General features: G+C 45.4%; 2 protein-coding genes across 5 annotated transcripts in view; one reads left to right on the top strand and one right to left on the bottom strand.

The window, feature by feature from the left end:
• Positions 1 to 27,089, top strand: part of RGP1 (RGP1 homolog, RAB6A GEF complex partner 1) — a 34,657-nt gene that overhangs the window by 443 nt on the left and 7,125 nt on the right. Inside the window, exons 2-10 of one of the 4 annotated variants that reach the window (XR_008619734.2) lie at positions 203 to 337; positions 709 to 845; positions 1,124 to 1,207; positions 1,306 to 1,455; positions 1,732 to 1,878; positions 2,093 to 2,220; positions 2,422 to 2,611; positions 3,116 to 7,666; positions 22,587 to 22,800. Coding sequence is in view for 2 of the 4 variants with exons in the window: in XM_008955241.5 (XP_008953489.2) it covers positions 222 to 337; positions 709 to 845; positions 1,124 to 1,207; positions 1,306 to 1,455; positions 1,732 to 1,878; positions 2,093 to 2,220; positions 2,422 to 2,611; positions 3,116 to 3,339 (1,176 nt within the window). In the remaining 2 variants the exon portion in view is untranslated. Of the gene's footprint in view, positions 1 to 202; positions 338 to 708; positions 846 to 1,123; positions 1,208 to 1,305; positions 1,456 to 1,731; positions 1,879 to 2,092; positions 2,221 to 2,421; positions 2,612 to 3,115; positions 14,385 to 22,586; positions 22,801 to 27,089 lie in introns of those variants that run through there. The other 3 variants (XR_004673285.3, XM_008955241.5, XM_034967405.3) reach the window with 3 other exon arrangements.
• Positions 3,455 to 4,594, bottom strand: MSMP (microseminoprotein, prostate associated). Its single transcript, XM_003829843.5, has 3 exons — positions 4,465 to 4,594; positions 4,125 to 4,233; positions 3,455 to 3,745 (listed from the first exon to the last, which is right to left on the bottom strand). Exons 1-3 carry the CDS (start codon positions 4,592 to 4,594, stop codon positions 3,565 to 3,567), a joined length of 420 nt encoding a protein of 139 aa, XP_003829891.1. The 3' UTR covers positions 3,455 to 3,564.

Below are 27,089 nucleotides of genomic sequence, written 5' to 3'. Positions count from 1 at the left end.
GGCCCAGAGCGACGTCCTCCCCCTGGGCAGTACTGAGTCTTCAGTCGCCTCCCTCCCACCCGCCTACCCCTCCTATATCCAGGAACTCCCTCGGGCACCACGGTGCTGACCACCCCTGTCCTCAGCCCTCAGCCCTAGGTGCTCACCGCAACGCCCCTCCCTGTCAAGGTGCTGACCTCCGCCCCGCCTTGTTTCCTTCTAGATCTGATTCCGGAGCTGCCATGATTGAAGTGGTAGCAGAGCTCAGCCGGGGTCCTGTATTTTTGGCTGGGGAGGCGCTGGAGTGTGTAGTGACCGTCACCAACCCCCTTCCCCCCACGGCCACTTCTGCATCCAGGTGGGGATGCTGGCACTGAAGGTGGTGGCCCTTCTGGGAAGAAGCCAGATTATCTCTGGGGCTGAGGCAGAGCTCAGGTTGTCCTGTAGCGACACCACCTCCTCTTGCTCACTGTGCTGTCATTGTAGGAGAGGGCTCTTTAACAGAAGATGTGGATGACATAGCTGTACGCTTTCCTTCCCCTCCCCCGTTCCCCTTTTTACGCACAGTCTGCTACTCTTTATTTAATGGTTTCTCTTTGGGATTCTGGATTTCCTGATCACTAGGACAGCCATCTAACCTTGTTGGTTAAGATGGTGTGATAGGGAGCTTGGGAAAGCATTTGTGAGGTCAGGAACTACCTCTGATGCCTCCTTTTCCTTTTCCCACAGTGAGGCCCTGGCCTGGGCCAGTGCCCAAATCCACTGCCAGTTCCATGCCAGTGAGAGTCGAGTAGCACTGCCTCCTCCTGACTCTAGTCAGCCAGATGTCCAGCCCGACAGCCAGACTGTCTTTCTGCCACACCGAGGTTAGAGAGGGGCATTTGCCTGGGGGAGGGGGGGTGCGGAGGGTGTGTGTGGAGGCGTTGTCACCCATGGGTGAAGTTGTTAATTGTTCTTGTTCTTATAGTCCCTGTCATGCTGGGGATGTTGGGGAGCATGACTATTGCTTTAGGGGTAGAAGACTATTCCCATTTCACAGCAGGGAAGGAGGGCCTGGCAGCCTTTCACTATCTCCACTTGCCATGCTAGTCTTGTTCAGTACTGGACAATGGGTCATTAAATTAGTCATTTTTACCTTTTTCAGGTGAGAGGGGCCAGTGTATCCTTTCTACTCCACCAAAAATTCTATTCTGTGACCTGAGGCTTGATCCTGGAGAGTCCAAATCATGTGAGTGATTGTCCCCATCCCTGAATTGCCTTCTAAGTCTCCTGGAGGGAGGACTCCTCTGGTGCCTCTGGCTGCCCTGACAACTACTTCCCAACCAGACTCCTACAGTGAAGTGCTGCCCATAGAGGGACCACCCTCCTTTCGGGGTCAGTCAGTCAAGTACGTCTACAAACTGACCATTGGCTGCCAGCGTGTCAACTCCCCTATCACTTTACTCAGAGTCCCTCTGAGGGTTCTTGTGCTGACTGGTAAGCAAGGGCTCCTGGAGGGAAGGGCTGGGGAAGGGCGATGCCAAAGCAGAAATTGTCTTAGAGGGCTTGCAAGAGGGACTGCAGGGAAACTTCCTGATCTCAGTGACAGTGCTAGGGAGTTGGGAAGGGAGGGAGGGTTCTAGAGATAGAGATGTAAACCTCAGCCCTGGCACCCCTTACCTTTAGCCATCTCATGTTAGAATCTAAAACCCTAACCTCTATTCTCATCTCTGTTCCCTCTCAGCGTTACCTCTCCACTCATTCTTTCTCTAGGCCTTCAGGATGTCCGGTTTCCCCAGGATGAGGCTGTAGCCCCATCCAGTCCATTCTTGGAGGAGGATGAAGGTGGGAAGAAAGATTCATGGCTAGCTGAGCTGGCTGGGGAACGCCTAATGGCTGCCACATCCTGCCGCAGCCTCCGTGAGAATTCTTTCAGAATTGTCCTACCCCATCCTTCCCCTCATTGTTTTCCCATCTCAGAGACAGTCTCCTAACCACCACACACTTCTGTGGATCCACTGATACCTCACACCTCCAATTGTAAAGAAAAGCCCCATCTTTTGGCCTGTGGTGCCCAGTCCTAGACGTTATCCAGTATGTAGACTCCAGGCTTATAGTGTCCTATTCTCCCCAGATCTATACAATATCAGTGATGGCCGAGGGAAAGTTGGGACGTTTGGCATCTTCAAATCTGTGTACAGACTTGGCGAGGACGTGGTGGGGACCTTAAACTTAGGGGAAGGAACCGTAGCTTGTTTGCAGGTAAGAAGGGAGCAGAGCTTCTTACCTGCTGGGGTGCTGGGGTTGAAGGGCTAGGGTGGAAGGCCTGTATAAAGAGGGGTGGCATGTAGAAGGGGATAGTGGGGTCATCCAGGGTCCCTTTGTAAAACAGCTTGAGGTTGGGCTGTCCTCTCACCTACAGACAGCACTTCCTGTTAGCACACACCTGTCTCTTGCTCCCAGTTTTCAGTCAGCTTACAGACCGAGGAGCGTGTACAGCCTGAGTACCAGCGGCGACGTGGGGCAGGGGGTGTCCCCTCTGTGTCACATGTGACTCACGCCCGACACCAGGAATCCTGCCTACATACAACTAGAACCAGCTTCTCCCTCCCAATCCCTCTCAGCTCCACCCCAGGCTTCTGTACAGCCATTGGTGAGACCCTCACTGTTACTGGAGAAGGGAGAGGGGGACAGTAAAATGCTGTGCTAAGGGAGGGTGTAATGGATCCTGATTCCTTATACACACTCCCAGACATACCCACGTCTAGCCTCTGACCCAGAACAGTTTCTCAGACCTTCAACCTCTTCCTGTTTCTTAGATGCACTGACCCCTAAACTCCTAACAGCTTGATAGAACTCCTTCCCCACGCCTACCTACTGGGACCCTGTGATACACTGATTTTTGATTACTTCATGCTACCTAGACTTGACTGCCTCACTCTTGGGTTATTAGGTACTTAATACTGCTATCTTCAGCTCACATCTGTCGTAGTACCCATTGCTTCAGAAAAACCCTTAATCACAGCTCCCTGTCCTGTGACTTTTCCCTGTCTTCCTGAACACAGATTTTTTTTTCTCATTCACTAACTATATCCTGTTGTTGGCTTTTACTCCTGCTAGCTTCTGATGCTTCTACCTTAATCTTTTTCTTCCATAGTGTCCTTGAAGTGGAGATTGCATTTTGAATTTGTAACGTCCCGAGAACCAGGATTGGTACTCCTACCCCCTGTGGAACAGCCCGAACCTACCACCTGGACAGGACCTGAGCAAGTACCTGTAGACACCTTCAGCTGGGACCTCCCCATCAAGGTGCTGCCTACTAGCCCCACCCTGGCCTCGTATGCTGCCCCAGGCCCCAGCACCAGCACCATAACCATCTGAAACTGGCCCACCCTGGTGCTAGTTCCTTCCGGATACTGAGAACTCAGCACCTGGACTCTAATGGGACCCACTTTTTCCACCTGGGGTCCAATGTCGTGGACAGTGAGAGTCGGGCTTTCAGCTATAGCATTAATTTATTTGTTCAGAATACATTGGCAGCTGCTAGTGGTTTCCCTGGAAGTGGCAGCAGCAGTGAGCAGTCAGCAGATGGATGATCAGTTGAGTTTAGCTGGAGTGGGGAGCAGGAGCCCCAGGAACAGGGGTGTTGGCTGAGCCCCATTCTGGGTCAGGCCCTCCCCCTTTGCAGGGCAGCCGAGGGTCAGATTTTTGCACCAAGGAGAACTGGCAGGTTCCTGCCTCCTGACGTACCTCACACCCAGCCGGGAAGTCGATGGGATGCTGGGACCTGGGGAACCAAGGATGGGGGAAGGAGTCAGCACAGTGAAAGGCTGCCTTTATCCCTGCCCACATGTTCCCTCTCTCACAGTTTTCCCCCCACAGAGCCCCTTTCAGTGGCCCCTTGGTCCTCCTAACTAAGCTGTCACCTACCATATGTGGGCCTTTTTGTTTTATAACAGGAGTATTTTCTCTCCAGGTCCACCCCAACCTCCCCTGATTTATAGCCTGAAGCCTTATCTTTCACACTAGTGTTGGTCCCTTCAGGTTTGGCCCATCTTGTATTGCTCTTCTGTTCACTCTTACATCACAGCAATCTAGTCACTCCCTGGTCATCCCTCAGTCACTCATATCAGAGTCATTCTCTCTGGCCATCTTTGGTCACTCACGTGTCACAGCAGCCCACGCCAACAGGATGCAGACAGGTGCAATGGAAACAGTCCTTGCGGAGCCAAGACTCGCCCAGGGTGAAATATTTCCCCTCATAGTGACAGGGGGCTAGGGAAGAACGGGAAATGTTAGTAGGTGTAGGAGTGCTGATGAGAGGCAGAGGCTCTTCTGGTCTGGGGTGGAGACAGTAAGTACGCACTATCCCCGTATTTAGTTTGTCTTTCCTGTTTCACAGCTGGAGGGAGCCTGGGTATTTTGACACGGGATCATCTGTAAGGCCCCATCCTCCCTGTGCCCTCTCTGCTGCTCCTCCATTCCTAACGCTTCACCCCACTTTACCTTGAGCTTGGAAGTAGCACTTGCTGTAGACTCCTGGGTGCTGGAGGAGTAGAGACATCACCAAGCAGATGATCCCCCAGCCTCCTAGGATCCCCTTGGCCTGTCCAGCCCAGAGCATCCTTAGGGCCATTGCTGCTGCACAGCCCTCTCAGACCCTTCTTGGCCTCTGCTCAGCTACTCTGGTCTTGACTCCTTGACTTTGCTTTGCGTTGCTCCTTGAGTCTTAGTTTCTCTCTTTCTCCCCTGGGCTCCTGTCTCACACTATCTCCCTGCCCTCTGCTCTCACAGGCTGGGGATGTTTATAAAGTGAGGACCCTGGCCCCCTGCTGAGTAGAGCTGGAAAAGTTGTAACTCTGTTTCCTGAGGTGAGGGCATGAAAACAAGAGGTCTAGCTTTAACAAGCTGTGAGAGCTGATTCATGCCCCGGCACAGCTAGAGGGAGGGAGGTGGCCATGGAGGGGGCACTGGACTGGGCACTTCCCCAGCAAGGAGGCAGGAGGGGTGAGGGCCCCCAGGTGGTCCCCAGATCTCTTCCCTGACCTGGAGAGAAGGAAGCATTCCACCTTCCCCCTTTCTCCCCCACTGCCACCACCAGGGGTGTGTATGCTGGGATCCCTGCCTGGACCGGAGGGAGGCATTTCCTGGGGATGGTTAATCCTGTGCCCCAGCCAAACCCAGGAGCTGCAGTAGGGTGCGACGGCCAGAGGCTCCAGGAGAGTGAGCAGGCACCTGGAGTGGAGACTGTGTTTCCCTCAGATCCTAGGGCAGGGTTTCCCTAATGTATCCAAGAAATAGGGCTGCCCCTCAGAGATGGTGGGGAGGGCCTCTTTTCCTCAGGCATTCCAGAGGTGAACTGTCCATTGCTTATCACCTTCAAACATACAGTAGATGTGGGATCACCCCACATCTGGGGATGGTTCTTTCCCCTTTCAAAGAGGAGCATCTCTAAGTGCCCTGATGGGATGAATCACTACAGGTTCACAGAGGTGTCCTCTCTTTCCTCCCATATATAATGGAGTGAGGTTTTTAGGAATTTATCATTTGGCATCCTCTGAGTTTCCCACAGGTTCTGAAGGAGCCCAGGATGGATTATTGAGAGCATGGGCTGTAGAGACAGTCTTCTTGGATTCAGATCCTGACTCCACTTAGCTATGTAACCTGGTCAGATTACTTCACCTCTCTGAGCCTGTTTCCTCATCTATAAATTGGGGATAGTAATGCCAACTCATTGGGCTGTTGTGAGGATTACTCAGATAATGCGTGCAGTGCTCTTATCACCATCTCTGGTGCGTAAGCGTCAGGAAATAGCAGTTGCTGTGATTGGGGCTAAAGCTCTGAGGCAAAATGGGCGACATTATTTTCTTTGAATGACATTAAGCAGTTTGTGCATAGCTGAGGGCTTCTATTGGGGATGGCTGTCTCCTGGCATAGACCTCTGCACCTTTCACACTCATACTCCTTGTCAGCAGTCCCCAACCTTTTTGGTACCAGGGACCGGTTTTGTGGAAAACAATTTTTTCCACCAGTGGATGGAGGGGGATAGCAGTGGGGAGATGATTTTGGGATGAAACTGTTCCATCTCAGATCATCAGGCATTAGATTCTCATAAGGAGTGTGCAATCTAGATCCCTTGCATGCGGAGTTCACAGTGGGGTTTGCACTCCTGTGAGAATCTAATGCCTCTGCTGATCTGCCAGGAGGAGGAGCTCAGGCGGTAATGCTCACTCGCCTGCCGCCCACCTCCTGCTTTGTGCTCCCGCTTCCTAACAGGCCACAGACTGGTACTGGCCTGTGGCCTGGGGGATGGAGACCCCTAATCCATGTCACCTTTCCCACCTCTTTCAAAAACAGGTACCTCCAGGAACATTTTGGTTTTGGCCCTTGTATTGACTTCCGAATGTCTAGTTTGAGAAACTGTTCCCAATAAGCCTTCTTCCCCCAGATCTGCACCCTCGCCTCTACCCTAGGACAAGATGTCCTTTTCTCATCATCCTGCCAGGCTAACTTTAAGTCTCCTGCTTTTTCTCACTTGGATTCCGATCCATTTCTTCCTATTTCCGCTCATGTGAACTCTCCAGTTCTCCTTTCTCACCACTCTCCTGCTAGCCATCTCTTTGGCACTAAAGGCCCTGGTCAAATTGGATTTCTTTCATTTTTCCACACTTCAAAGACCCATGTTCTAGGTATTCTCCATAGGGATAGTCTCTTTGGCATTTATTTGGTTTTCCTACGTTTTCAGTCCCATTTACTCCAAGACTCACTCCCTGCCACCTAGTGCATCAGATACAGCTACTTCTGGCTGACTTTTCAAGGGGGACCACCCTGCCTGTCATCTCTTCACTGTTCAGAAATGACTGTGTCAGTGCACCTCAAACTCCCTTGCTGTCGTTTTCCAAGGAGACAGCTAAGGTGGATGGAGATGCAGAATGGACCTCACGTTCGCCCTAGTCAGGACTGATACCCTTTCCGTTTCAGAGGATTGCCAAGAAAAAACTCACAGTTGAGGCAGGGTGCTCTGAGGTTGGCTGCGGTGTGGGAGGCACGGCCTGAGCCTGCTCTCTGGGCTGAAGCAGGTGGATTCGAAGGCCTGTCTAGCATGAGGGCCCAAAGGTCTTGTCAGTGGCTAGTAGCTCTGCCGCCTTTCCCAGAGAGGGGGTCCAGGGGACATCCTGGAAGGCTGGGCCCTGGGCCACCTTCTGCTCTTGCAAGCTAGAGCCAGCCCAATAGGGGGCGGATGTGAGTGGGGAGCTGGGGCGCATGAAGGTGGGGGTGATGCCGAAGGGGAAGGGATCGCCAGTGGGGATTGGTGCGTGTGCGGAAACGGGGACAGAAGTGAAGGTTCATCGCCTATAACGAAGATGAGGTAGGCATATAGGGGCTTCTGGAAAGCTAGAGGCTGGGCTGAGCCAGGAGTCCTCTCCCAGAAGTTGGGGGGCGGTGCAGAGGTGTGGGTCGAGCCCGCATGCGTGCCTGCTGGGGAGGGGGTGAGTGGTGAGGACCAGGCCCGCTGGGTCCTGGGGGCGCGGTGGCTGGCGCGCAGGTCCCGGAGGGGGCGGCTGGCGGCGCGCACTACACGTTTGGGGACAAGGAAAACATCCGCCGGAGGCCCAGCCGGGCGGCGCTCCAGCCTCGGGGCAGGTGCGCGGAGAGGAAGTGAGAGTATTCCGGCCCCCCCACCCCAACCCCGGCCGCTGGCCCTCCGGTGAGTCACAGCCGACCCCCGCCGCCGGAGGGAGAGGGGAGCTGCGGGCCAGAGCCCTGGAGGGTCTGGAGGAGCCAGGAGGGTTTCTGGGAGCAGAGGGTCACTTAGTGGGCTTCTGTCGTGGTGTCGCTACGGGCGCGAAACGGACACCGAACACAGTCTGACTGAATGGAGGCAGGTGGGGAGGGATCCCCTGGGAGAACTTGGCAGGCCGAGAGCAGACCCCAGGGCAAGGAGGGGCCCCCGAGGGGGAAACCGGGAGTCGGGCAGGTGGCGAAACCCAGAAAGGGAAGGAGAGCCGGATTGATTGGGGTGAGAGAGGAAGGAAGCGCGCCAAGTTAGGCCTGGGAGAACTGAGGGACCTGAGGAGGGAGGAGGGAGACCAACATAGGGTGGGAAGGCGGAAATGGCCAAACCCCAGGCATCGGGTCTGTCCAGAGGCTGACGTAGACAGTGAAGGGTAGGTTTTAGGAGTAGGGGGAGTTATGATTATTTGGTTACATTTTGGGATTATTTGGTCTCACAGGTAGAAGGGAGCCTGCTGGTCTCTGTGTAACGGATGGCTTAAAAGCAAGGTTGTCTGCGTCTTGGATTACTGTCTGCCATTCAGCCTTTGCCAAAAAATTTGGCACTGATCTGCACATTTTTATAGTCATTTAAAATTGTATGACTCTGTCAAATGATTTAAGTAATTTTGGTGGATTTTTTAAAATAAAAAAATAAAAATAGAAAAGTTGCACAATCTAATTCAATATTTGACTTAAAACCAAAAGTGAGGCTCTCAGATTGGTAATATGGTATTCAGCCTTTTTCTTGTTTGGCTTTTGTGCCATTTTCCCCTCACTGACTTGATTGAATTCTTTGTGGCTGATGCCTCAGTTTTTCTGGATCAGTAGTGCTGCACTTCCACTTTTCCTCTCCCTCATTTTACTGTCTTTATTTTTAGCCTTTTTTCTGTGTAGCCCTCTAACCTGCCCTTTATATTTTGAACCAAATAAAACATTTCTTGGAATGGGAGCCTTGGACTACAGTATACAGACAAACAACTCACAATTTTAGCATATGAGGCTACTATCTTCTGTGGATGTGTATGTAATTATACAGTTTCTGTATTTATCCTGTGGCTGATAGAAAAAGTTAAAGCTGTTTAATTCACCATAGTATTTCTACAACACAGCAATTTATTAGTCTGACTTCTCTTCTAAAATCAACACTAAAATGGTATTTTGTACTTGTCTCAGAGACGAATTCTGCCATGATCCTTATGATCTGTGTTATGTTGGGCCAAAGGTGATTACTTTATAAATTATAAAGATCCCTAAACTCTGCATTGCCTTTGGTCCCAAACAAGCAAATCTGGGTCAATTAATGAAAAAAAAAAAAGAAAAGAAAAGAAAAGAAAATGTCTTACTTTGGGCCCTGTTGCACTCTCCCGTGCTGTTTTAGCCCCAGCCCTACTCTATTCCCAGTGGCCTTTGCCTTCATTCCTTCTTTGCTCTGCTGGGCATCTTGAGAGGAAAACTTCACACCGACTTCCTCTACTATAAATTCTCTCCCTCCTCTCAACTCTACACTTCTCTTTGCCAACATACACCACTACTGCTTCACTGATTTTTTTTTTAAAGCCCACAGTCCTTTCTGGCTCTTTCCCACCTTTAACACTCTTATGTTGAAATCTTCCGTTTTTCCTCCTTTCTCTTTAGTAAGACCTCAGGTTTTTAAAAAAGCTAGGCTTGATTGTTTATTCTGCATGGTCCACTTCTGCCTTCCTTCCTCTTCTATTACCCTTTTCTTATTCTAGACTGTTTTTAAACGCAGTTATGCTTGCTTTCACCAAAGCCTTAACCTTTCCTGTGATTAGAAAAAGATGCTTATGTTTCCATTACTTTTCCTACAAGAAAACGCATTCTCAAATTCATATCCACTTCAAACTCTCCCAACGTTTTGCATCCAGAAGCATAAAGTGGCCATTATTGTGAAGTCCACTGAGTGACCATTTAAGCTTGGTGTTATGCCACACACTGTATAGTGAATTTCATAATCCTGGTGCCAGATTTCTAAATTATTACAGACAATAGATGATGGACTGGGCACAGTGGCTCACACCTGTAATCCCAACATTTGGGGAGGCCGAGGCAGGCAGATTGCTTGAGACCAGGAGTTTGAGACCAGCCTGGCCAACATGGTGAAACCCTGTCTCTAAAAATACAAAAATTAGCTGGGTGTGGTGGCGCGTTCCTGTAATCCCAGCTACTCTGGAGGCTGGGATGGGAGAATCACTGGAATCTGGGAGGCTGAGGCTCCAGTGAGCCGAGATTGCATCACTGCACTGCACTCCAGCCTGGGTGACAGAGGGAGACCCTGTCTCCAAAAAAAAAAAAAAAAAAGAATTCTTTGCTATGAAACTGAAATTGCTTCTCCACTTTCCCTTCCCTCTCATGATCTCTCCTCACTAAAACCAAGGTGCATTTTTCTGGACCCACCTATCTTGTGGGTGATTAGGAGTAGAGGATTGTAAATACTTAAAATTTTTTTCCTTTCTGATATAATTCTTGATCTCCTTCTAGAAGTCCTGTCGTCTTTGCTGGAGAATTTTTATTTAAGCATCCTTTTGTAGAAGAATCTCTAATGTCCTTTTTTCATCCAGATCTACACTTGACGAATCCTAAAGCTATTTCTACACAGTTCCTTTATTCATTTTTCCTTTTTTTTTTTTCATTTTTTGTGCCTGTTATTTTTCATGAGTTTATCATCTCTTTACAAATGGGCTGCGTCCACTGAGGGGCAGCATTGATTTCCCGCTGCTGTCACTCAGCGCCTCAGCCTCCTTTGATCCCTTTTTTGGTTCACCCTTGTTGCCCATACTTACTTTCCTTTATTGTCGGTTCTAATCTTCTCCTTTTCTATCTCTTTAATGAAATTCACCATTTTAAAAAAGATTTCTGGGGTCTCAAAAGTTTTTCAGGGGATCTCACATAAGTCTCTGCATTGTGACCTAAACTGTGTAGCGCTGATTTCCAATGGATTGGAGCTGATGGGCGGGGTGGGGGGCCGTTGTTGGGAGAGCAGAATATCCTCATGAATAGAGGTTCTCAGTGACACTGTTAACATTTTGGAGGATAATCCTTTGTTGTGGGGGGCTGTCCTGTGCATTGTAGGATGCTTAGCATCTGCTCAGTAGATGCCAATGATATTATCTCAGATGTGACAACCAAAATGTCTCCAAATCCTGCCAAATGTTCCTGGAAGACAAAATATACCCTCTACCCCAGTGTATAGAATTACTGTACTAGAATATCAGCTTTTTGAAATTGATTAAATGGTTATACTTTCTCTTCCCAACTGCTGATTTGTAGCTGGAATTTTAAAAGTGTGGTCTTTGACTTACTTGGTAGGTGGTAGCTTCTTAAAATTGCAGGTTCCTGAGCTTATCCTAGACCTACTGAATCAGAAACGCTGAAGGTAGAACCCAGAGATCTGATTTTTACAAGACACTACCTTCCCACCCCCAACCAGGTAATTCTTCTGCCCTAGGCTTGACCCTCCTGTGGCATAACTGCTGCATTATCTACATTTTTTTCCCCTGCAAGTCTTCCTGGTGTTCCAGCTTTGCTTCCGCTTTTGGCCCCATGATGCCAACACAAATAAGGAGGCCTCAGGTTACCAAGACAACTGGAGCACAGGAAACTGTATGGGCTCAGTACTCCCACAGGCATCATGGACTGTGATTATGCTGGCTTGCTTTCTCCTTAGGGACTCAGCCATACTTCCTTTTCCCCATCCCCAAAACTACCCAGACTGGCAGATACTGAGGCCCAAGCCACAGATCCTGATTTCACAGACCTGGTAGTAGATTTATGGGGTGGGTAGGATAAGGAATGATGAATGAAGCTTTCTTTCTAGCATTGATATTTCATGTCATTTTGGTGATAATTGAATTTGTAATCATGAGAACTACATTTCCCTGGGAGTTGGTTGTTAGATGCAAGCTTTGGAATCAGGATGCTTCTCTTTATTTATTATGTTATTTATGCCTGCTTCACTGGACCTTGAGTCTTAGATGTTTTTGCATCCCTAGCTAAATGTCTTTACAATTTGCTTTGGGCCAAAAAGTTTGGCAATCTACTTCTAGTACACTGGAAGCAGCTAATGTTCAGTAAGAAAAGAATATTTTTAGGGCCAGGTGCAGTGGCTCATGCCTGTAATCCCAGCACTTTGGGAACATGAGGCAGATGGAGTGCTTGAGTCCAGGAGTTCAAGACCTGCCTGGGTAACATGACAAAACCCTGTCTCTACAAAAAAGAATACAGAAATTAGCCAGGTGTGGTGGTGCACTCCCGTAGTCTCGGCTACTTGGGAGGCTCAGGTGAGAGAATCACTTGAGCCTGGGAGGTCGATGCTGCAGTGAGCCATGATTGTGCCACTGCACTTCAGCTTGGGTGACAGAGCAAGACCCTGTCTCAAACAAACAAACAAACAAAAAACCCCCAAAAAACAAAAACAACCAAATAATGAATTTGGGTTCTATTTACACTTAGTTATCAAAGCTAGTCATTTTTTAAAGGAGGATCATCTGGCTTGATTAAATTAAGTTTCTTTAAAGCCACAAATAAATGAAAACCTACTTGCACTTAGATGCTTAAAAATACTGACTCTGGCTGGGTGTGGTGGCTCACACCTGTAATCCCAGCACTTTGGGAGGCCGAGGCAGGCAGATCACTTGAGGTCAGGAGTTCGAGACCAGCCTGGTCAACATGGTAAAACCCCCCATCTCTACCAAAAATACAAAAAATTAACCAGGCATGTTGGCACCTGCCTGTCATCCCAGCTAAGGCAGGAGAATCACTTGAACCTGAGGCAGAGGTTGCAGTGAGCCGAGATCAGTGTGAGATTCTGTTGAAAAAAAAATTCAAATTGATCCAAAACAGGAGCAGGCTGCCTCCATGGTATATTCATGTCATGCCAGAGCAAGAGCAAGGGAGAATACAAGGAAATAAGGCAGACATGATAGCTCTCCTCAGACAATTGAAGGACTGTCATGATGAAGGAGCAATTAGATTTACTGGTTTAGTTCCAGAAGATAGATTAAGAACTTTTATTTAGTGATGGAGGACAAATTTTGGCTTGATAAGGAACTTTTGACTCATTTGAGGACCCCAAAGTGGAATGAACTGAATTGTTAGGCAGTAAATTTTGGCCATATTGTTCATATAGAGGTTAGATGACCATTTGCACAAGGGTTGGATGAGGTTTTAGACATTAAATTGGGTTCAACCTGCAAGGAGAAGCAGGCAGATTTAGGAAAAGTCAATTCGCCCTTTTTCCGTCATGTGATTCTGTGGCACTGTTAAATTCATTATTATTTTTCTAGGCACCTCCGTCAATTTTACCCCCTCAAGTAATTGATAATAGAGTTGATAGTAAAGTCTTTAGAGATTTCTCAAACTTTGTTCCTCAGCCCTCTGGAGATTTCTGAAGGATGCCTCAGAAGTGGCTGAGAAGGGTGAAATGAAGGCTAGCTGGGGCTCTGAGCCCTTTTACCTATGCTTCAACCAGAACAATCTTGCTTTTATTTGTTTTACAAATTAAACGTACTGGCTTCCTTGAAGATTTTCTTTTTAACGGAAAAAAAAAAACAGTTCTGCTGTTAAAAAAAAAAGTTAAAGGCTCTGATATTTCAAGGTGTTCCTTTTATTGACAGGGAAACTGAGATACGGAAGAAGTGTCTTGCCAGAGGTCACATAGCTAGTAAATTTCAGAGCTGGGATTCAAATCTAGCTCTTCTAGTTCAAATCTTTTGTTTCTTCCACTCTACAAGTCTGCCTTGTTAGAATTCAGTGAAAGCTTCTCTCCATTCTACTGGCCACCACTGTAATCCAGAATCTCATTTCTTCTAATTTACTATTCTGTATTAGCCACTTAACTAGTCTCCTTGCTGTCTAATTCTGTTCTATATTATATATACTGTTGCCATTTTATTCTTCTTGGAACATTGTTTTCATCCTGAGATTTCCCTGTTTAAGAACCTTCTCCCTATCTCTTAGAACTTTTCAGGCTAACCTTGTGTTAGCATTCTTTAGGATACTCATTGTTCAGCTGAATGAGAGCCTAAATCCATCCTATTATGAGTAATTAATGGGCTATATAATAGTGAGATTAATGGAGTCCCTCCCTATTCCTAGACTTCACCTTTGGCAGGATTTTCATGTGTACAGTTTTAATCAGGCATGACAAGAAGATACAAAAGAAACAGAAAATCACAGCCCATAAAAAGCAAGTTACATAATAATATGAATAATACAATCCTATTTATATCTCACATGCATGCATTTTTTAAAACAAGAATGAGATATATAGAAATTGCCTGGAAGAAAACACATCAGACTGGGCGCGATGGCTCACGCCTGTAATCCCAGCACTTTGAGAGGCCAAGGCAGGCAGATCACCTGAGGTCAGGAGTTCGAGACCAGCCTGGCCAACATGGCGAAACCCTGTCTCTACTAAAAATACAAAAATCAGCCGAGTGTGGTGGTGTATGCCTGTTATCCTAGCTGCTTGGGAGGCTGAGGCAGGAGAATCGCTTGAACCTGGGAGATGGAGATTGCAGTGAGTCAAGATCTTGCCACTGCACTCCAGTTTGGGCAACAGAGTGAGACTCCATCTCAAAAAAAAAAAAAAAAAAAAAGGAAAAGAAAAAAGAAAAAACTCATCAGACTGATGACAGACATTAACTCTGATAAGAGAGATTGAGAAAGGAGAGAGAGGAGGGGAGGAAGAGGGACTTCCTTTTTTTACTCAGGAGGCTGAGGTGGGAGGACGGCTTGAGGCTAGGAGGTTGAGGCTGTAGTGAGCCATGATCATGCCACCACACTCAGCCTGGGAGACAGAGTGAGACCCTGTCTTGAAAATAAAATAAAATAAAAAGAAGAAGAAGAAAAAAGAAGAAGTGAAGTGTTTTGTTTTCCCACAATGGAGATCTTTTGAAGCATTATCCTTTTGGGAAAAGGTTAATTTCAATTCTTAGCACTTGGTCTGATTTTTAAAAATTCGACTTAAGCTAATGATGAGAAGTGTGCATATTCACACTCTTTAACTCCTGTGGATTGGATAACAAATTAACCTCCATTTCCACTGGACAGAGAACTCATTCTTCTGGTATGTTTCAGAAGACTAATGGAGCAAGGATAACCTTATATTACCAATGGGCTGCTTAATCTCTATAATGATTTGTTGGCCAGCTACTATTGATAACAAAAAATACTTTTAAATAACTGTTTCAAAATACTTTTTTCAACTTTATTGAAATATAATTTATATACAGGAAGATGTACCCATTTAAAATGTACAATTCAGTGAGTTTTAGCAGATGTATATACCTGTGTAATCATCTTCCCAGTCAAGATGTAGAACATCTCTGTCACCACCCCACCACTGCCCCCAAATTTCCTTATTACCCTTTGCATTTACTCCTCACTCATTGCAATCCACACTGATCTGGTTTCTATCACTGTAGATTTGTTTTGTAGAGTTTCATGTAAATGGAGTCACAGAGTATGTATTCTGCATTTGGCTTCTTTAACTCAGCACACTGTTTTTGATATTTATTCGTGTTTTTATGTATATTAATAGTTTGGCCAGGCACGATGGCTCACTCCTATAATCCCAGCACTTTGGGATGCCGAGGTGGGCAGATCATGGGAGGTCAGGAGTTTGAGGCCAGCCTGGCCAACATGGTGAAATCCTGTCTTGACTAAAAATACAAAAACTAGCCAGGCGTGGTGGTGCACACCAGTAGTCCCAGCTACTCAGGAGGCTGAGGCAGGAGGATCTCTTGAACTCAGGAGACAGATTGCAATGAGCCAAGATGGCGCCACTGCACTCCAGCCTGACAACAAAGCAAGACTCTGTCTCAAAAAAAAAAAAAAAAAAAAGAAGTCCATTTTTATTGCTGAGCAATAATTCATTGTATGGACATACAGCAGTTTGTTTATTCATTCATCTGATGATGGATATTTGGGCTGTTTTCCACTTTTTTGCAAGCTGCTATGAACACTCACATTGAAGTCTTTGTGGACATATGTTTGCATTTTTTTAAGATAAATGCCTAGAAGTGAAATCTTAGATCCTGTTGTAAGTGAATGTTTTACTTGATAAATAAAAGACTGCCAGTTTGGTGCAGTGGCTCATGCCTGTAATCCCAGCACTTTGGGAGGCCAAAGCAGGCAGATTGCTTGAGTCCAGGAGTTTGAGACCTGCTTGGACAACATGGTGAAACCCCATCTCTACAAAAAATACAAAAATTAGTTGGGTGTGGTGGCCCAGGCCTGTAGTCCCAGCTACTCGGGAAGCTGAGGTGGTAGGATCATCTGAGTCTAGGAGGCGGAGGTTGCAGTGAGCCATGATCTTGCTTCTGCACTCCATCCTGGGTAACAAAGCATGACCCTGTCTCAAAAAAAAAAAAAAAGTTACTGATTTATTCATAAAATAAGATAAATTTTTAAAAAAGAGAAGTGCCATACTGTTTTCCAAAGAGTCTGTACAATTTTCCACTTACCAGCATTATATGAGAGTTCCAGTTGCCTTGCATCCTTGTCAGCACTTAGTATTGTCAGTTTCTTCTTTCTTTTTTTTTTTTTTTTTTTTTGAGACAGAGTCTCGCTCTGTTGCCCAGGCTGGAGTGCAGTGGCATGATCTCGGCTCACTGCAAACTCCACCTCCTGGGTTCACGCCATTCTCCTGCCTCAGCCTCCTGAGTAGCTGGGACTACAGGTGCCCGTCCCCATACCTGGCTAATTTTTTTATTTTTAGTAGAGACGGGGTTTCACCATGTTAGCCAGGATGATCTCGATCTGACCTCATGATCTGCCCACCTCGGCCTCCCAAAGTGCTGGGATTATAGGCATGAGCCACCGTGCCAGCCTTAGTATTGTCAGTTTCTTAAAAAAAAAAAAATCACTCTAGTAGGTGTGTAGTGCTGCCTCATTGTGGTTTTAATTTGCATTTTCCTAATGTTTAATGACATTGAGCATCTTTTTATGTGCTTTCTTGTCACCAGTATCTCATATTTGGTGAAATCTATTCAAATTATTTGCCCATTTAAAAAACTGGAATGTTTGGCTTCTTGTTACTGAGTTTTAAGAGTTCTTTATATATTCTGGATACAAGTCCTTTGTGAGTATATGAATTAAAAATATTTTCCCCTAATTGGTGGCTTGCCTTTTTATTTTCTTTATAGTGTCTTTTGAGGAGCAGAAGTTTTAAATTTTGGTGAAGTCTAATGTTTTGCTTTTTTCTTGTATGGCTAGTGTTTTTTGTATCCTGCATAAGAAATCTTCCCTTACACCAGGTCACAAAGATATTTTTCCTACATTTTCTCCTATATCTAAAAGTTTTATGATTTCAGCTTTTACATTTAGGTCTTTTATGTCTATGATCCATTTTGATCGCATGCTTAATTTTGTTCTCACTGCACAAAAGACACAGTAGGAAAGGAAGAATCTGGAATAAAGATGATTGCCTCTTTCAAAAGACAGGTTGTAGAATAGAAATATTAAACTTTTGTTCTGTGTATTATATTATCTTCATCTAATATTGATTAAGTAGTAACTGTTCAGTAGTAAAATATATATAGATTACCTACTCTGAGTCAGGCACTGGAGATACAGTAATGAAAACACTAGACAATGTCCTTGCTCCCTTGGAGTTTATATTTGAGTGGGTGAAATTGTGTTTTTATTATAATGAGCATCCATTGTATATACGGTAAAGTCAAGAAAAATGTTGTTGCCTCTCTGTGATTTCTCAAAACCTCAGTTGAAGGAAGCATTTTAGATTGTTGGTAATCTTCTTAATATTATTGTATGATAGAGCATGAACCTCTTTCCAAAAAGAGTCACTGATCTGCAGAGAAAAGGAATCTGGGGCTGCATACGGCCAACTATAATACAATGTGTCATGTGATCGAGCAGTACTGCATGCAGAATCATATCAAATGATCTCATGTTCCTGTTACTGTTGAGGTGTAATGACCAGGCTTAATGCTCTTTTCTTTGGTTTAAGCAAATTGGTTTTTTTTGTTTTTGTTTTTTTTTTTGCCAAAAGAGTTCATTAATACTACATTTAGAGAACTCTTAGATCTCTTTTCTGATAGCCAGAGGACCAGATACCTTCTATAATTAGCCATTCATGTGTTCCTTAAAATGAGTCATACTATGTGTTAATGATACCACCATTCTTCAAGCCACTTCAAGTATCAAAAATAAGTTCCATTTACTATTAACATTTATAAACTAATACCAATATTAAATAGCCAAATAATAAATAGGGTTAAATCAGAGCAGGATGAGCTCTATGATCTAGTCTTGGATGATGAGTAGGATTTCAGTAGATACAAATAAAGAGGGCAGATTAATTTATATTGATGGATTTGAGGAAAAAGGTTACATCAGCAAATACGTTATTCATGGCTTGATTCCTTTATCATCTATCCATAGCAGACATCATTAAATTCATCATGGCATTCTTTCTTGCTGAGCCTGGACATAGCCTGGTAAGACTAGAACTAGATAATAGGAAAAGAAATGTAGACATTAAGTGGACATTTGTTGTTGTTGTTGTTTTGCACTCTGTCACCCAGGCTGGAGTGCAGTGGCACGATCTCGGCTCACTGCAACCTCCGCCTCCCAGGTTCAAGCGATTCTTGTGCCTCAGCCTGAGTAGCTGGGATTACAGGCGCCCACCATGACACCCAGCTAAGTTTTTGTATTTTTAGTAGAGACAGGGTTTCGCTATGTTGACCAGACTGGTCTCCAACTCCTGATCTCAGGTGATCTGCCCGCCTCAGCCTCCCAAATTGCTGGGGTTATAGGCATGAGCCACTGTGCCTGGCCAGATTTTTTTTTTTTTTCTTTAAGACAAGGTCTGGCTCTGTCGCTCTGATGCAGTGGCTCACTGCATCCTCCCACCTCACCCTCCCAAGTAGCTGGGACCACAAGCATGTGCCACCACTCTTGGCTAATTTTTGTCTTTTTTGTAGAGATGAGGTTTCACCATGATGCCCAGGCTGGTCTTGAACTCCTGAGCTCAAGCGATCCGCCCACCTTGGCCTCCCAGAGTGCTGGGATTACAGATGTGAGCCACTGTGCCTGGCCGTGGACAGGTTATTTTGAAAGAGACATCAGTGAGACTTTATGGAGATGTCTGACCCTGGAGGTCAAGATGTGGGGCATTCCCTATGTGCAACAGGGAAGCCCTTGGCACAGAGACTATGAAGGGTTTCTGTTGCATGCATCTGAGGGGTGCAATAGGTATCACAACCACACTCAGAAAAAATAGTGCCAGGGGAAGACGGTGCAATTTATTCTGCCAGAGAGTACCACTCAGGCTATCTCCAGGCTGAGAGAGACCCTGGAGTTATACTAGCACAGAGCTGGACCATGGTTGCCAGCAGAGTAAGCAGCAAACAGGGGCAAAGGAACATTGGCCTGGAGATCTTAAGAAGCTAGAGGAGCACTTCCTCAAGGGTTGCAACTTTTTCCTGCTGCTATGAAGTCCCCTTCCCCTGATATATCCAGATCCATCTCAGGTAGATAAGCAGGAGAGGGGTTGCTATCTGAGAGACTGAGCAGTTTTTATTCAGGAGAGTCTGAGCAGTACCTAAAAAGACATTAAATGATCAGATAGGACTACGTTAAACTGGTTTGGGGGCTTAAGAGGGACAATGTAGGCAACTGTGAAGATGCACAAGACCTTCATGTGAGTAGAGGGTGCCCTCAGCTCACCCACCACTTTCGATAAACTGAGGCAGGACTGAATGTGGAATGAGGCAGGCCTGTTTACTGTGTCCAAGAGGGACTGATTGGGCCCATTTGAGATAAGTTAGGTAGCAAGCGGCCTAGCTGAGCAGGGGGCTAGGTGCACTCAGCTGCAGGGGCACTGCGTGCCCATGTGTACCTGCCTCAGTACCACCAGTGTCACAGCCCTGGCTGCACCCATTGCCAAGGAAGAAAGAACCATGTGGTTGAAACACATCTACTGTACCTGGCCCTGTCAGACTTGGGAGGACAGGTTCTCGTCTTGTTGTCCTTGATGCTGTTTCCATCAGCATCCACCTGTTATCTCTCCTCACCCTGAGGAGCTCAACCCACCCTGATTTTGTCATTCATTTTTTTTCTCATTCACTCATTCTTTTATTGAGTCTGTTATGCCATGTACTGTGCTAGGCACTGAGGACACAGTATTTTGTAGAGATAAGGGAATAAACACACATGAATACAATGAAGTTTGAGCAATATTAAGCTTCAGAAATATTACTGAGAAAATACAGAGTCTTATTGGAGTACACATATTTGGGGGAACATAGTTTGTAAAGGAAGTAGGAAGGTTTGTGCTGTGATCTAATAATGATTTTGAGGTAATCAAATGAAAAGTCGGAAGAAAGTTTCAGGCAGAAGGAACAACGTGCAAAGATGAGAGAAATTAAAGGAACAAAAGTTCAGTGTGTCTAGAGTGTAGAGGATGAGGAAGAGGGATGTGACGTGAGATGAGGCTGAAGAGAGGCAGGGACCTGACCATGGGGCACCTTGAAATTCAGGATCAGTTGTTTGTATTTCATCCTAAGCACAATGGGAAGCTATTCAAGAGTTTTACGCAGAGGATTGACTTTGCCAGCACTGCATTAAAAAAATTAACTTAAAAATTTTAATGTAGTTCAAATCTGCATGTCTGGTTCATTTCAGCTCCTTCACTGCCAAACCTGGGGGCAGGGACTGCTTCAGTTTCTCCGCCTAAGATTCTTACCAGTACTGCATTTTGAATGTTTTATAGTGTGGATTGGAGTGGATCAACACTAGATGCTGGGAGACAAGTTAAAGGATTGTTAATTAGTCCAGGTGAAGGATGATGGTGGTTTGAACTGCATAGGGTAGAGGTAGTAGGGAAGATAGATTTGGGGCATATTTTGGAGGTATGTCCAGCAAGGCTTAGATGTGGAGAGTAGTGAGGGAGATGGAGAATTCAAGAATAACTGAGGTTTTTGGCTGAGCACCTATGTGGATGATAGTGTCCTTTGCTGAGTAGGAGAACACTGGGTGGGAAGATATTTTGGAGGAAAATCATGTGTCTTGTTTGGATGTTGAGTTCAAAGTTCTTACAAGACCATCAAGTGAAGATATCCTGTGGGCAATTAGATATATGATTTGAAAGCTGATAGAAATGGACTGGTGATTCATTCTTGGCACATAGAAATTGGTTATTGGAGCAATGGGCATAGGTATTACCATGGAGAGAGAGAGAGAGAGAGTTGAGTGGAAAACGAAATCTAGAATAGATCCCTGAGAATCATCAATCAACCCAGGGGCAGGTAGAGAAGGAAGGGTCAGTAAAAGACTGAGAAAGAGCTGCCAGCTGGTTGGAAGAAACCTGGACAGTGTGGTGTCATGGAGGGTGTACCACTACAGTCAGCTGTAGGGGAGTGTTAAGAGTGTTTGGCTGCACTCCTGGAGATGCTTAGGTTACTTATAATAATTGAATGAGTGAGTAGGCTACAGAGGATCAGAGGAGCACACCTGGAGCTCCCAGCCTCCGCTAAGCATCTCCCTAATAAATAGAGCAGCCTTCTGCCTGTCAAATCTGAAGAAAACCTGAACTCCAGGAAGTAGCAGGGGTTCAGAGGAAAGAGCAGGTACTCACACAGGCGTATTATATCTTCAAGGTAAACTAACCTGGTGAGGTTTGGTAGGATCAGAGTGAATTTCAGTCTCTGGATCTGAAGCATTCCATTAATTTTGTTGCCCTTTTATCATTTCTAGAAGCTGAACTTAATTTTTTTCTCTGTCTTTGCCTCTATCTTTGCCCCTCTGATTCTCTAGCCCAGTTGATTCTCCTTGGCTCTTGATCTTGGTTTAGTTTGGCTAGCACTCCTTTTCTGAGGAGTAACTTCCATAACAAATATTTATAGTAACCCCTCTGCTTGGCTGGCAAGTCCCGGAACCTGTGTCCTTACACACTGTCCTAAAAAGCAGTCAGCCCGGAGCACAGCCAGCTTTATTGGCCTAGATATGATTAGATGCTTCCTTTACCCCTTCTGGAGGTGTTAGTGGTTTTGAGCCTTGGAAGTTCTGTTCTCCTTAACCATCTCCTTCTCTCCCGTTTTGCTTTTCTGAAACATATTTATTAGCTAGATGTCAAGGTTAGTAGTTCTACCCTTCAGTGAAGATTGATGAAAAATTAGCCCAAAATTGCTGTCTTCTAATTCCAAAAATCTATAATCTCTATGTTCTGTGAATTGGGTCTGAGGCTAGCTCTTAGCTTATTTCAGGACCTAAATTTAACATACCCTGGGTTTAAGTGGTGGGTTGTAATTTCCATGTAGGAGAAGCTTAAGGGGAGAAATCTGATTGGAAGAGAAGGGAGGCAGTTAGGTTTGCCTTAAAGGTGAGTACACAAGAGTAATCTGGCTGTAATCCAGCTGGCTGGAACTGACTGCCAGAAAAATTAAAAAACAAAGATGTGATTGATAAAAATGTGTACTTTGTTCATGTAAGTGAGTTTTAAAAATGTAGACTCTAAGACCTTTTTTCTCTATCTTCCGTTTGCCAATTATTGCATTTACATAGTTTCTTCCTTCCTTCCCCAAACAAGGTATAACACCATAAACCTGAGAATTTTAGACACATGCTTTGCTCACTTTTTTTCTATTTATGTATTATTTTTATTTGGTTTGCTTTTGGGGGAGGGGAGGCAGGAGTTGCCATTTGTGCCGACAACTCTTTCTCAAATATTCCAAGCAATCTTTTCCTTGGGGAGTTGTACTACACAATTCTATTAATTACTGTTGTGCAATATTGAGATACCTTACATATGTAGCAACAGTGACACATATGCCCACACCCAGTGAAACAAGGTCATTTTCTACTGTCAGTTATATGCATCAAGGTGACAGGTGATGGCATGGTTATGGATTAACTCACCAAGGAAATGAGTGTGGAAAGAAGAATGCAGAAATCTGAGGACTAGAGCCTGGAGATGGGGAGCTTCGAGCTCAGAGGAAGAAGAGGATCTTCATCACGGGGAGACATCAGCTGGATATTGAGATGGAAGGATGACTATGAGTATGAGCTATTATAGAAACCATGGTAAGAGTTTTAAGTAGATGACAGTAACATCAAATGTGACTGATGTGTAACTGGAGGAACTTACTGTCATATGCAAACTAACAACTCCACTGTATTCTTCATCCAGATCATTTGTAAAAATTTTATACTGGAGGCCGGGCGCGGTGGCTCACGGCTGTAATCCCAGCACTTTGGGAGGCCGAGGCGGGCGGATCATGAGGTCAGGGGATCGAGACCATCCTGGCTAACACGGTGAAACCCCATCTCCTAAAAATACAAAAAATTAGCCGGGCGTGGTGGCGGGCGCCTGTAGTTCCAGCTACTCAGGAGGCTGAGGCAGGAGAATGGCGTGAACCTGGGAGGCGGAGCTTGCAGTGAGCCGAGATCGCACCACGGCACTCCAGCCTGGGCAACAGAGCGAGACTCTGTCTCAAAAAAAAAAAAAAGTTTTATACTAGACTATTCAACAAATATTTTTTGAGCTGCATACTAACTGTGGTGGGGTTGTATAAACGAGCTATAAAGTTGTGTTTTAAAGTAATATGTCTTCATAAACAAATATGCTGGTAATTTATACATAAAACTCTCAAACTTTACTGGTATATTTGTTAAGTGGAGACTACAGACCTATTTCAGTGACATTTACAAAAAGTCCTTTGGTATTCTTTTATCCTTGTGGTACCTTAAAAAAAACCCATATATAGCTTCTTATTGCAAAAGTAATACATAATTATTGAAAAGTACAGCCAGGCATGGTGGCTCACACCTGTTATCCCAGCACTTTGGGAGGCTGAGTCGGGAGGATCACTTGAGCCCAGGAGTTCAAGACCAGCCTGGGCAATATAGTGAGACCTTGTCTCTACGAAAAATAAAAAACAAATAGCCAGGTGTGGTGGTGAATGCCTATAATCCCAGCTACTCAGGAGGCTGAGGCAGGAGGATTGCTTGAGCCCAGGAGGTTGAGCCTGCAGTGAGCTGAGATCGCACTACTCTGTCAGCCTGGGTGACAGAGTGAGACCCTGTCTTAAGTAAAAAGAAAGAAAAGAAAAGAAAAGAAATATATATGTATAAATTCTAACACATACTATTCCTAAAGAGACAGTCACTCTTAACATTTTGATTTATACTGTTCCAGGTTTCCTTTTTCTTTTTTTTTTTTGAGACGGAGGCTGCTTTGTCACCCAGGCTGGAATGCAGTGGTGCTATCTTGGCTCACTGCAACCTCTGCCTCCTGGATTCAAGCGATTCTCCTGCCACAGCCTCCCAAGTAGCTGTGACTACAGGCGCATGCCACTAGGCCTGGCTAATTTTTGTGTTTTTAGTAGAGATGGGGTTTCATCATGTTGGCCAGGCTGGTCTCGAACTCCTGACCTCAGATGATCCACACACCTTGGCCTCCCAAAATGCTGGGATTACAGGCGTGAGCCACCGAGCCCAGCTCCAGGTTTCTTTTTAAAAATTATTTATTTATTTAATTTTTAAAATAAATAAAAGAGACGGGGTCTTGCTATGTTGCCCAGGCTGGTCTTGAACTCCTGAGCTCAAGCAATCCTCCTGCCTTGGACTCCCAGTGTTGGGGTTGCAGGTGTGAGCCACCACACCTGGCCCGTATTATTATTTCTGAAGATCTTTTTATATGTGAAAAAACAATCCATTGTTATTTCAGTTTTATAGCCACTTTAAAAAATGTGTATTGGTGCACAAACTTTATTCTCTGATGATAAATTTCATTAAAACAGTCAAAAATTATTATAAGTTGGTTGAATGAAGTGAATGGTTAATCTGGGTTATTCCGGTTTTGGTTGAATGTACATGGGACTCTGAAGGGGTCATACCCCAGTTCTACCACTGCTGGGTCCTCAGGCGACTCAGCCTCAGCACCTTGCTCCCCCATGGCAGCAAACGCCTCCCTCCCTGAGAGACTGACTGTGCTCAGCTCTGGTCAGGGCAGGCTGCACAGGCCTTTTGCTGGATGACCCGGTAGGCAGACTAAGTGTGTGCCTTTAGGGTCCCAGCAAAGCAGTGGTACTAAATAGATTTGGAGGAAAGGATGTTGCTGTGTTTTTAAAAACATGGAAGTACTTGGCCGGGCGCGGTGGCTCACGCCTGTAATCCCAGCACTTTGGGAGGCTGAGGCGGGTGGATCACGAGGTCAGGAGATACAGACCATCCTGGCTAACACGGTGAAACCCCGTCTCTACTAAAAATACAAAATAGCCGGGCGTGTTGGCGGGCGCCTGTAGTCCCAGCTACTGGGGAGGCTGAGGCAGGAGAGTGGCGTGAACCCGGGAGGCGGAGCTTGCAGTGAGCCGAGATTGTGCCACTGCATTCCATCCTGGGCGACAGAGCAAGACTCTGTCTCAAAAACAAAACAAAACAAAAAAACATGGAAATAGTTACTATGGGGAAATTTGAATTTATTGATTTTATTTTTATTTCTTTTTTGGAGGAGGGGAGTACTATAATCTTTTCAGTGTTTTTGGTTTTTATACAGGTCAATTCCCCTCTTTGACTCATCCCAAATTTTGGTGGGGGGGGGCTTCAGTCACATCCTTGTCTTTTTCAGTAGCCTTCTCCCCATAATTGTCTCGAGGATTGGGAAGCAGGAAATTTATAATACCCTTTTCTCTCTCTTTTCTCCAAATTCATTTTCTCTCCTGTGTTCCTTTGGGAAAAAAGGGAAATCAGTTCTGTCTCTTCACTCCTCTATATTACTCCATCTGGATGGACCCACACTGATAGCAGTGAACCTTGAACTTGGCAGTTTTGGAGCCAGGGTCTTTGCCCTCAGTGCAGTAAATTCTTTTTTTTTTTGTTGTTTAGCTGCCAGATTTAGGGTCCAAACAGGAAAAAAGAACTCACTCTAAGCATTTAAACCAGAGGGCATTTAATCCAGAGAATTAGCTGGCTGTGAATATGGTGGAAGAGCTGAGAAGCCTTTCAAGGGAAGGTGAGGCAATGCAGGGGAAGATTAGCAACCGAACCTTCTATTCTCCCTAGGCTGTGGGAAGGAGGGGAAGTGCAAGGGGCAGGGTAACTTAGAAGCCGGAACTTTGGGGGCCTGTTCTAGGGAAGCTGGGGCCAAAGAGTGCCTGTCCAGATGCTGGCCAAGGCTGGGAGAGAAGGGGAAGAGATAGTCTGGCTTCTCTCGTTCAGTTTTCTGCCAGTGCCTCCCTGACTGAGCTCAGCAGGAAGCCATCTGTGGAGGGAATGGGAAGGAGCGCCACCATTTACTACACACGCTTCCACATAAGCTTGCGTTTGTCTCTTCCTAGTTAGTACACTTCTTAAGGATACTGAACTAAGTTGAACAGTTTCTCTTTTTTGGTCATATACTACTGATCAGCCCTTCTTATTAGACTTTTCAATGAAGAGATGAAAAATTTGAAAACCTTTACACAGTGTAAAAACAAGCAAACTCTTTTTAAAAAATTTTTGCTTTACTCTTCCAGAATATGGTCCCAAACTGCTGATGGTGGGATGTAGTTCAATTTTGGATATGACGGACCCCAAATAATTACCATGATAATGGACATTTATATAATGCTTTACAATATACAAGGTGCTTTTACATTTATTGTTACTGCAAATAGGTCTTAATCTGGGGATCTTGGAGCCTGTTTATTTGACCTCTAACAGGTTAGCTTAAGGCCTAGATTTGAAAGAAAAAAACAGTAATGCTCTTTTCTTGTTTTCCTCTGAATCACAGATGATAGGCAAACTTCTTTGACCTTTTTGTTAGACAGTTTAGCTACCCTCAGTAGTGGGAGGTGTTCTTAGCTGTCACTGGTGGGAGAGGCTGGCATCAAATTACTCCTCTGTTTTTCTCTCTTGGTGACCTAGCAGGTGTTTAGGACAATGACGACTACTCATGTGGAACCTTTGCAGTCATATAGATCATGCCTGTTGTTTTTGGCCTATTCTCCTTCTCCTTCTTCTTCTTCTTTTTTTTTTTTAGATGGAGTCTTGCTGTGTCATCCAGGCTGGGGCGCAGTGGTATGATCTCGGTTCACTGCAACCTTCACCTCCTGGGTTCAATCAATTCTCCTGCCCTCAGCCTCCCGAGTAGCTGGAATTACGGGCGTCTGCCACCATGCCTGGCTAATTTTTGTATTTTCAGTAGAGACAGGGTTTCATTATGTTGACTAGGCTGGTCTTGAACTCCTAACCTCAGGTGATCTACCTCCCTCGGCCTCCCAAAGTGTTGGGATTACAGGCGTGAGCAACCGCATCTGGCCCCCTATTCTCATCTAAATAAATATTTTATTTCTTTATTTTCAAAGTGTCATCCTTGGCCCTCAAGGAAGAGT

The sequence above is a fragment of the Pan paniscus genome, chromosome 11, assembly GCF_029289425.2.
Source record: "Pan paniscus chromosome 11, NHGRI_mPanPan1-v2.0_pri, whole genome shotgun sequence".
Classification (NCBI taxonomy): Eukaryota; Metazoa; Chordata; class Mammalia; order Primates; family Hominidae; genus Pan; species Pan paniscus.
The sequence above is the reverse complement of the archived record's forward strand: the minus strand, read 5'-3'. Positions and strand labels throughout refer to the sequence as shown.